The 12,118-nt window shown below is 26.2% G+C and overlaps 1 protein-coding gene across 1 annotated transcript; it reads left to right on the top strand.

Annotated features, from left to right (window-relative positions):
- The first annotated feature begins 10,163 nt into the window (after positions 1 to 10,163).
- Positions 10,164 to 12,067, top strand: LOC134830761 (cytochrome P450 4d1-like). Its single transcript, XM_063844338.1, has one exon. It carries the CDS (start codon positions 10,196 to 10,198, stop codon positions 11,669 to 11,671), a length of 1,476 nt encoding a protein of 491 aa, XP_063700408.1. The 5' UTR covers positions 10,164 to 10,195; the 3' UTR covers positions 11,672 to 12,067.
- The last annotated feature ends 51 nt before the right edge of the window (positions 12,068 to 12,118 follow it).

The raw sequence follows: 12,118 nt of genomic DNA, 5'->3' as shown, positions 1-12,118 counted from the left end.
TTTCATTCATAAAAAAAAACAATTAAGATCACTTTAAAAAAAATAACATGTGATAAATTTAGCTTTCAAAAATTCGAAAAATGTGCCAAAATTTTATTAGAAAAAATTGGGAAAAATATTAGAAGATGTAGAATTTCCTAAAAAATTAAAGTCAATCATTTAAAAAAATGCCTAAGCTTTATTACTTGCGGAAAAGTGGAAAATATTATTTATGATAATTTAAAAATTTTTATAAGAATTTTTTTTTTATTTTTTAAAATTTTTTTTCTTAATTTTTAAATTTTTTTTTAATTTTTTAATTTTTTTTTTATTTTAAAAAAATTTTTTTTAAATTTTAAATTTAAAAAAATTAAAAATTATAAAAATATTTTTTTTAATATTTAACAATAAATACCCCAAAAAATTAAATTAACTAATTTTTATTAAAATTTTAAAGGATGAAAATTTTTTTATAAAATTTGCTTTAATATTTTAAAAAGTTTTTTTTTATTAAAATTTTATTTCAAAAATTTTTAATTATCACTTTATTTTTATTTTTTTTTAATTTTGAAAAAAAAATAAATTTATTTTTTTCAAAAAAACAAAAAAATTTTTTTTTTTTTTCAAAAAATTATCATTAGAATATAAAATATTTTTGTAGCTCAGAACAAACAAAAATATCATAAAAAATTTATAAATATTAATATTTACTATATGCCAGGCGCGTGCTTTCCAAAAAGTAAAATAAAAGTCAGACACAAAAATCCACATAATTAATTTCCGAAAAACATGAAAAAACAAACAAAGCAAGCAAACAAAGTCAAATTACACGAAAAAAAAAACATTTTTAAGCTGACGTTAATTACTCATCTAAACACAAATGAATTAATTAACGCATCGTTCTCGAAGACTTTTCTCTTGAAAACACATTAAATTAATTTTAAAATGGATTGAAAAAGATTACAGAGTTAAAATTATGGGAAACCAGCTTAAATACACGTCAACATGTTCCTCCCTTTCTAACATGCCTTTTATCTTTGTTGATCCTTTCATACGTTTTAAATCGCGTATTTCACGACTGTCTGTGAAATTCCACGAAATTCTATTAAAAATATTTTCTCTAGTGAAAATTCCTTGCCGACATAAAAACTTTGCACCTACGTGAAAATAGGTTTGAATTATTATGAAAAATTTTCACGAAACAGATCCAACCGAATTTTTTGTTGACACACAAGTTCCGTATGCCGTACCGGATATGGGAGTCACGTACCGACAATACACTATCTCAATTTACAACAATCTAAAGTTTTTTAGTTTATTGCGACAACCGAAAGCACGCAACTAGGTAAATTGCATCCTTAGTCGGTCCCAGTGGCTTTCATCTATATGCCTTTAAGTAACTTTTTGACAATTTTAGTATTTTTTTTTACTCCCTTCTCTAAATATCGCATAGTTTGGTCAGGAGAAAGATAAACTTTTGTTAAATGAAAAGTTTTTTCCCTTACACGCTCCATTTATTTTCATATATAGAAAATACATGACCGAGCGATTTTATGTTAAATATAAAAAAAAAAGTTTGTTGAGAAAGATGTCAACGTATGTTTTGTTCACAACAAGACATGCACAAAAGGATTTTTTAATGAATTACCTGACCTTTTTGTCAATATTGACGATCTTGTGTGCGCTAAAATGTAACTTTTACACTACTGAGACATCAAAGGAGGGAGTAGATTAGATGTGTTAACATAAAATGAAGTAGATTCTGATAGGAACAACTTGGATACAAAATATTGATGAAAGCTTTTAGATTCCAGTAAACAAGTTCATTAAATTTTAACATGGTTTCTTTCAACATTTTTCATTCTTTGGGAGTCATGAAGAATTGAAGTTCAAACAATGGATAAAGAATATTGAAGAAATCGAGTTGCATCGTTTTTCAAAAAATTTTCTGAACTAAATGAATCGATTAAATTTAAAAGCGAATAAAATATTTTCATTTTTATCGATAATAAATAGACATCTGGTTTTGGACCCAACAAAAGAATTAACAGGTTTTAGAGAAAGAAGGCACATTTGGACTACTATAAACAGAATAAGGTGCGAAAATGGCAAATGCAATTATTTGTTGTCTAAATGGGGAAAGAGAGAAGATCCCTTTTGCAATTGCAGACAAGTTGACCAAACAATAAAACACATAGCCCTTGAATGTCCCTTAACGGCATTTCCTGGATCGATTACTGATATCCATAATGCCAGTAATCAAGCAAAATAATGAATTCTAATATTGTTTTATAGTTTAAAGTTAAATTGATTTATATACGATAATAATAATAATTTTTATCGAAAATGATAAAAAAAATACTTTAAAATCTTGGGACCAGTAGACTTTGTTCTCACATTTCATCGAAAAAATATGGTATAAGATTTTTTGATGGTTTTGTGTTAGTTAGGCCTAAATTAATCGAAAAAACCTAAATTCAAAATTCTGGAAAAAGCTTCTGAGATTTAAGGCATTTTTTAGTAGATTTGGGGACATACCCAAACGAACTAAATTTAGATAAAAACACTGAAGCTTATTCCAGAATTTTAAATTTCGATTTTTTCCAATATTTTATTAATAACTAACACAAAATCATAACAAAAATTTCATGCCATATTTTTTTGATGAAATCTGGTGATGTGTTCTACTCGTTGAAAGTTTTTTTTCTGTTTTGGATATTTTTTATTAAGTAACTCACAAGTATCTCTCTTGGAACTCACTAATTTTTTTTTTATTTTCGCTAATTTTTTAAGTTTGTTTTTTTTTGAATTTTTTGATTCCTAAACCTTCTCCAGGCAAAAATGATCAAATTTGATCTAAGTGACAAAGACGCTAATTTAAACGACTTTAGAGTTATTACATGTCAAAAAATGTATGAAAATGAGTTGTTTCAGTAAACTCAAGAAATTGTTATAAAATTTTATTTTTTATTTAAAATATCAAGATTTAAAATTAAAACCACAAAAATTAATTAATTAAAAAAAATATTCTTTTAAGAATTTTTTTCCGTTCTAGAAAAAATAATTTAATAATTAAAATTTTATTTAAAAAAAAAATTAAAAGTCCATAAAAATTTTTTACAAATTTTGGTATTTTTGATAAAATCCCAATTGTTAAGAATTATTTAAAAAATTATTTTTTTATAAAATAAACCATCCTAAATTTGGGTTAAATAACGACAAAATTAATTTCTTGTAAAAACCATAAAAAAAGTTTTTTCAAGAAATTTTGCTTTACAAAAGCGTTATATTACAGTGGTTGAATTCACCACTCCTTTCATTAAATAACACTCAAGTATCTCTCAAAAGTATTTTAAATAAGTACCTTTAAAAGCAGCTTGATATTTGTTTCAACCATCAAGCAGAATAAATGAACGGCGTTGATGATGATATTGCAACAAAATCGCTCATTGTCAGCATTAAAATTGCCATCAAAGCAAGAAATACGAATTTTGTGGTAAATATTTACTCGCACAGCAAAGCAATTTGAAAATTTCAAGCTGTGTGCATTATTTTTCCCCGACAATCAATTTAACTTTTCTCTCTTTAGTTTCTTCGCAAAATTCCTCATAGAAATTCTCGTGTAAGTTTTCATAATTAACGAACTTAAAAAATTTTTTTTTCGCTCACTTAACAAGCTTCCATTTCTCAATAAAATTAATTGCACGAGAAAAATTAATTAGAAACTAGTTCCCGTTTTTTTTTCAATGAAATTCGTTAAATGAAGTGAAGAATTGAAAAAAACAAGAAATTTTTTTGAGCGACGAATTAAAGGAAAAAATGCGGCAAAGTCAATCGTTTGTTCATTCATTCTTCATTGACTCCATCAAATTCGTATTCAAGCAGAAAATTTGCCTCATGTGAGGCTTTCTGTCTAAACGTTTAAGAAATGTGCTTAATTTGCTCTGAAGTGAACTCTTTTCAAAAATCTCTCAATAAATTCACATAAAAGTCGATGAAGAAGAAATTTCGACATTTTCATGCTTTTTAACTCAAAAGCGCTTTTTTATTTTTTCAAATGAATTTTATCCGTTTTAATCAGATTCTGAAGTGACTCTTTAGAGAAATTTTTTATGATTTTTTTAATAAAAAAAAATTAAACGATCGACAAGGTCTTGGTTGAAATGATAAAAATTCAATAAAAAAACGACAAAAAATTAAATAGAACTTCCTTCAAAGAAAATTTTCTTTTCAACGTAAGTAATCGCACATTTTCAAGCAATTAGTGTTAATTCAAGCAAAAAATTGTGCTCTAAAAATAATTCAAAAAACTAATAGCCTTAATTTATTTTGTTTAATTAGAAAATATTCACATCCATCGAAAGGTCACATCTCGGAAAAGTCTAGACGACAAAATTCGATTTTAATTAAAAGTTTTGTTTAAATAAGAAAATTCTTGCAAATTTATTCACAAAAAAAAAAAAATGACAAATTCTGTCGTCAACGGAAATGTTACTCAGCAAATAATTTATTTTTCGTTAAAATATTTATACGCGACGATTATCGCTGCTCATCTTCTTGCTAATAAATGATGTTGTTATGTCAACCGGTAGAAAAAGTAGTTCAGCTCTCGAGGCGATGTGGTTTCGTAATATTATTTCAACATTCCCTCATTTCCTGCCGTTATTACAAAAAATTGAAATTTTTTTGTGTCCTAGACATTTTAAGCACATTCTTATTCAAAATACGTTCAACGATACAACAAAAAAAAATTACTTTTACGACGTACTATAAAAAGGCGTTTTTGTTTGCGAACGAAGAGGCAACAATAGAGAATTTACTTTGCATTGCGCGGCACCCAAATGATCGTGGCGTCGTTTTTTGTCGGTGTATTGAATATTTTTGTCGTAAAAAAGCTGTTGCTACCGCAATCGATGGCGCGGAAAAAGGCGCGTGTGTGTTTATTTTTTATAGATTTTTTACTACTTTCGTAAACATTTTACGCTAGACGAAATTTAACGAAAAAAAAATGGCAAACAATTTACGGAAATTGACTTAATTTTTTTTTTTTTTTTTTTTTGTTAAAAAAATTCTCTTGAGAACCATTTAAATGCAACTTGACACCTGAATTTAATGGGAGGTTACAGCAAAAAAATGGATTTAAATCCCATAGTCCCTTAATCTCGTTATGCAAGTTCATTTCATGCGTTGAACTGAATTTTTCACACAAGAAAATCCGTACAAGAATTTCAAGATCATTTTTGCAAATCTCCACATGAAAGGGAATTCATTCAATAAAAATAATTTCCTCGAGTTTCTCATAAAAGGGGATTTAAAGTTAATTCAAACGTTTTATAGAAACTATTTTTTTTCTTTTAAATGTTCCATTTCCATCGAAATCCCATAACAGCTAAATGTAACAATGAAAAACGTTTTAAAAGCTTTTGTTACAGTTAAAACAGACGATGAGAAAAAAAATAATAAAAAAGAAAGCATTAAAGGTAATCATGATTAGTGTTCATTTTTTCAAAGAAAACTTTTCAATTAACGACATTTATTTTTTTTTATTAATTTACCATTCCTTGTGAAATAAAAAATATCAATTTAAACGCATTTTTTATATGAAATGAAAATTTTTATGAAATAAAAAAAAATAAAACTTGATAAAAAAAAACTTGATTGTTCTCCACAAATAATGAAAATAATAAAACGACAATGACAAGCTTTTCAACAAAAAAAAAAGTTCAAATCAATAAAAAAGTTAATAAATATCAATTTTCAATAATAAATAAATAACACAAAAAAAACAACAAAGAAAAATATTTAAAATTAAAATCTATAAAAAAATACAATAAAATAATATAATAAAAAAATTAATTATTTTTTTTTTATATTAAACAAATATCATCAAAATAATTATTTTTTTAAACAAGTGAATATTTTTGTATAATTATAAAAAAAAAATATTATTAATAAAATGTATTTATGTATATCAACAAAAAATTACTTTTAAAAAGTGTATCCTTAATAAATCGACAAAAAAATATTTTATTAAAAAAAATTAAATAACATAAAAGAAAAAAATATTGTTGTGCAAATAAAAAGTAAAAATAAAATATTTATAAATATTAATTAATTAAAGTAAATATTAAATTATTAACGTACTATAAAAAATGTTCTTTATTAACAAAATAAAAATTTAATAAAAGTTGATATTAAAATGTAGATTTAAAAATTAAAATTAAAAACATGTAAAAATAACAATTTAAAGAGGGAAAAGTGACTAATAAATAAAAATTAAAAGATTTTGAACGAAAAAAAATTTTTTAATGAAGAGATTTTTGTAAACAATAAACTGTAGGTATGAAACAACCAAAAATCGGTCCATAATTGGATTAATTTATTTTAAATTTTTTAAAATGGAAAATTTTTGTACCAATTATTTTTATTTATTTATTTTTTTTTATTTAGGCCGCTCCAAATGAAAATCAAAAATAAAGTCCGATGCCCCATTTTAAAAGTCGAAAATCCAATGGGACAAAAAAAGTTAAAAATTTCATCAAAAATTGCCATTTTTAGGTGTATTTTCATTATTTTTTAAGATGTTTTAAGAAATTTTTTTAAAAATTTTTAATAATTTTTGTTTAAAAAATCGTAATTTAACATAAATATTCTTATTCAATTTTTTTTTACAAAATTACTGAATTTATTTTTTTGTATTTTAATATGTAATATTCTGAAATCTAGTCTAAATTAGCAAATCTCAAAGAGATAATTAAAAAAAAAATAAATAAAAAATATTTAACACTCAAAAATAGTTAAAAATTTTGTCATTTTGTATGAAAATAGAATTAAAATTTTTTTTATTTTGTTTTCAAAAATTTTGGATTTTATTTTTGATTTTCATTTGGAGCGGCCTTATTTATTTTTTATTTATTTTGTTTTTATTCTATTTTATTCTGCCTAAAATAATTTTTGTTACTCAAGCAGAAGCCGCTTGACAACCAATATTTGCTCATTAAATACTACAAAATGTCTTCTAATTTATGTACTTTCCTTCGGGACTGAAAATATTCCTAAATTTCCATAACAGCCACGTTCCTGAACTCTAAACAGCTTGAAGACATCTAAAATTGCTTGTAAAATGCTCTCAATTACCTCTTCAAATATTAGCATATTTCACATCATCAAATTTTCATCCAAATTTTTCATTTATTTCCTTCGCGTAAATGTTACAAAAATACAAATAACAAGTATTTTGTCGGTTTTGTCACTGGCACGTGCAGCAATCTATTTTCGTCAGTCACACTTTTGCTCCTTTCGATTGACTTGACACCGAAAAATCAGCAAAAATGTCTTATATTTCTCCAATTTTGTTTTTTTTTTGCCTGATGGTGATTTGATTGATACGTCAGATTGATAAAGCACCGTACTTCCGTCACAAAAAAAAAGTTTTGTTGGTCGAACGTGTGCGCAAAAATTGCAAAAATTTATGCCAATTGGAACATTTTATGTGACAGTAACCCAACAATGAGCCAACACGCGACACGAGATGCAATAAATTTGGCAACATGACGATTTTTTTCCAAATTGAATGTGATCCGGGTGATATTTTACACGTTTTTTGATTTGATTTCCATGAAATTCGGGCAAACGTGAATACATGTAACAATGCCACGTGATCACGCGTCAAATTACTTGTCAATATTCGAGATTTGTGGAATGAAATTTGATAACTTTTTCCGAGAAAAGTCGGTCAATGAATTAAAATTATCTCTTGCTACCAGAATTTTCCTCGAATTATGTCTGCTTCGGTTGTTTGTTTGTCAACTGGTTGCTCTTTCTTCTCCCCTTTCTTTTACGACAAATAACATTTCTCACGAAACTTAAATAAAATCTCTGTTAATTAAAAAGAACCACAACGAAACCGCTCTTCAGTTATGTCTCGCCTCAAAGTGTGCCACGTTTTACAATTTTATACCTTTGAGCTGATTATCCGGTTGTGGTGATGTCGAAGGATTCCTTTCGAATAACTCGGCAAATGTCGGGGGTAGGCAATAAAAAAGTCGTTTCTTTGGGTTTTTTGCTTACGACAGTAGAAAAATTCCGGTTTAACGACCTCGAAAACATTTAATTATGAATCCACACGGACTGAGAATTTTTCAGAGCATTTTTTCATTTTTTTTTCTTGGCTTCTCCGGAACAAAACTTGATAAATAAAACATTTTAAACACGAAGCAGAATGCAAAAAAAAATAATAATTTATGGGAAAGCCATTTTTCTCACAACCAAAATTTGTGTCTCGTGCTCAAAAGATGAAAAATGGCTAGAAAATGACATTTTTTGTTGCTTATCTAAGCAGTACACGTAATTTTTGAGAAAATAGCTTTTGTGTTGAGTAGAAAAGGATTAAGGATGCTTGACTTCCGATGATTGTTTATTGTAGTAAATGGCTAGACAGACAGAATAGCAAAAAAAAAGTTGCTGAAAAGAAAAACATGATTTACATATTCTCTGACAATATTTATTATTTTGACTGCTTAATTAAGTTTCAGGAGTGTAGCAGATTTTTTATCAAAATTTAATATGAGGTAAGTTTTTTTAAATTTTTTTTTTATTTAAATAAAATTAAATAATAAATTAAAATAATTATTTTGATTAAAGTTTTAATCTCAAAAATTAAAATTAAAAATTTTAATTATTATTTCTGTAATTAAATATTTTTTTACATTTTTGGCTATATTTTGTTATTTAATTTCTATTAATATTTAATTAAATATTTATTTTATTTAATTAAATATTTAATTAAAATTTTAAATATTTAATTAAAATAAGAAAATTAATAAACAAAAATAAAATGAAAATAAAAATTAGTAAATTATTTGTTTGATCAAAATTATTTAATTAAATTAAAAAATATATTTTAAAATTTAATTATAAAATTAAATTAAATTAAATAAAAAATTAATTTAAATAAATAAAATTATTATTAAATATTTTTTAGGTATATCTAATTTAAATAGGAATGAAAAAAAAAATAATTATATTTTTCATAAAATATTTTTAATTTTTTTTTAAATTTTTAAATAATTTTAATTTAAATAAAATTAAGAGATAAATTTAAATAATAATTAAAATAATTGAAAAAGTTATTTTTATTAAATTTTTTTGTCTTAAAAATAAAAAAAAAATATTTTTTATTGGATTTTGTAAAATTTGAATTTATTATAAATTTTAATTATTTTTAATTAAATTAAATAAATATTTTATTCCATTTTTGGCGATATTTTGTGTTATATTTTAGAAAATACTAATTTTTTGCTATAAATTATAAAAATATTTTAGAAAATGAAAACTAAAAAATTAAATCCAATTTAAAAAAAATAATCAATTTTATTTAAAAAAATAAAATTTAAATTAATAATTTAATAAATTAAATAAAATAATTATTAAATAATTTTCAAACCTAATTTTAAATTAAATAATTAATTTATTAGGAATAAAAAAATATTTTTCATAAAATATTTTCATTTTTTTTTAAATTTTTTCTGAAATTTAAATTAAAATGTAGGAAATATCTCATTACAAAAATTATATAATGGATTATTTATCAGGCAAAATTGCCCTTAAACCGAAATTCGATATTTTTCCAACAAATAATAATCCAAAAATCAAAACAATAAGGTCCATATCTCAATAATTTTGTAACTGTCTCTCTTGAGGCATCTTACTTCTCGTCTAACTCCCAACACGACTGTATCTGTTTTCTACTTTTGAACAATTTGACATGAGTTTTGTTGTTAACAAAAATGTTTCTCACTCACCCGAAGCGGATAAAAACATGTTAAAGTTGTAAAATATTAAAATTGTTTCTACAAAGTTTGACCATTTCTCGTTTTTTACGATTTTTTCATATTTTCCAATTAAAAAGCCACAATTAGAAAACTTTTCATTGCTATGTTTTTTATTTCAGAATTTTTTTTATATAAAAAAATCGATAATTTTAATCGATCGGAATTTAAAAAAGAATCACAAAATTAATTCCATTTTTTCAAAATTTTTAATAAAAAAAAAAAAAAAATATCAGATAAAACTCTAAATTGCCAATTTTTTTTCAGAGTAATCAAAGGTCACTCACTAACTGATACTCATATGTGAGATAAACAACGTTAAGCTGTATATGATTATCTCATCGTACAACAGCTTTTAGTCTCTCTTCAACTGCGTTCGCTTGAAGATGTTTCTTTTAACATTAATTCTCGCTGTAATTCCGCTATATTTGCTGTACATTCACCTCAAATGGGCAGCAGAAGATCGCAAAATTGGCGTTCCAGGGCCGCCATGTCTTCCGGTAATCGGAAATTTTCATATTTTATGGAAACATATCCGAACCAAAACCGTTCACGAGCGAACTGTGCAATTGATGGATGAGTACGGAGAGACGATGAGAATGCGCGTTGGACCAAAACTCGTAATTCTCACGAGAGATGTTAAAGTGATCGAGCAAATTGTGAATAATCCGAAATTTGGCAAATCGCAAGATTATCAAATGTATAAACCATGGCTCGGAAATGGATTGTTGTTGTCTTCCGGCGAAAAATGGCACAAAATGAGGAAATTACTGACGCCAGCGTTCCATTTTCAAATTCTTGAGCGATTTATTCCGATCTATGAGGAGCAAGGCACCATTTTTCTGTCAAAATTACGAAGTTTGGATGACAAAAAAGTGATTGACGTTGTTCCATGGTACCATTCCTTCGCCCTAGATGTCATTTCGGAAACGTCTATGGGGTACAAGCCACATGCCCAAACTGATACTGAATCAAAATTCGTCAAAGCGAATAAAGATCTCTTGAATACGATCGTGATGCGATTCTTCTTTCCAATTTATCGCATCGAATTTTTGTGGAAAATGTCAAAATACTACAAAATCGTTGAGGAACAAATAAATTTCATACATGGATTTGTCGATAACATCATCAATGAACGACGTGAAAAACTTTTAGCTGAAAAATATGAGCCTGAAAATTCCCGACCTGCGTTACTGGACATCTTACTGAAGGCATCGATCGATGAAAAACCTCTAAGTAACGAAGAAATTCGATCTGAAGTGAATAATTTTATGTTGGCAGGTCACGAAACCACTGGCACGACACTCGGTTTTTTGACATTCGTTCTTGCCAAGCATCAAGACGTTCAAAAACTTGTCTACGAAGAAATTGTTTCGCATGATTTGCAAAATCCTGAGAGAAAATTGACGATACGTGATATCAATTCTTTGTCATACTTTGAGACAGTAATGAAAGAAACGCTAAGGATGTTCCCCATACTTGGAGGCGCTCATAAGTCTGCGACCGAAGACATCCGAATCAACAATATTTTTATTCCGGCTTACACTTCAATCAGTACGAGCATTCGAGCAGGTCATTTGTACGAAAAAAACTTCAAAGACGCCTTAAAGTTCGATCCTAGTCGATGGAATGACGAGGTGTCAACGAAAGAACGAAGTCCCTATGCTTATCAACCATTTTCCTCTGGATTGCGGAACTGCATTGGACAAAAATTTGCCTTGCTTGAGATGAAAACTCTTATGATACAAATTTTACGGGAATTTATTATCGAATTAGGACGAGATGATTTTGAGATGGATATCAAACACGGTAGCTTGCTGTACTCCGAAAATGGCGTTCAAGTGAAATTCCGGAAACGATGAAGTTTGTGAGAAATATTTCCTCAACTTTCTTTGACGTCTTGAAAAATTATCACCGCTCACGAAAACTCTCTTGAACGTCTTACGTGCGCCTTTCAAGTTGCATGAACTTTGCTCTTTTTATGTCATCATCAAAAAACGAATAAAAACCAAGTGTCAGGATGTGTTTGTGAATAAATTGAAACCACAAAAAGGCGGCGAAGGTGTAGATATTAATTGACGCACAGTACGCTACTCGAGATTTTTTTTTTGTTCTATTAATAAATAATTCATAAGAGAAATTCCAGAGGAACAACAAAAAAAAATCCATAAAATATTCATAAAAAAAACCATGAAAAAAAGGTGAACCATGCTCGGTTGTGACGTTTAAAAAAATATAAACCAAAAAAAAATACGATAAACAGAAATAAAATGAAAAATTCACTTCCTTTGAATGAACATTTGATATTC

This window comes from Culicoides brevitarsis, chromosome 2 (genome assembly GCF_036172545.1).
Source record: "Culicoides brevitarsis isolate CSIRO-B50_1 chromosome 2, AGI_CSIRO_Cbre_v1, whole genome shotgun sequence".
NCBI classification, from domain to species: Eukaryota; Metazoa; Arthropoda; class Insecta; order Diptera; family Ceratopogonidae; genus Culicoides; species Culicoides brevitarsis.
This window is presented reverse-complemented; position numbering and strand designations above follow the sequence as displayed.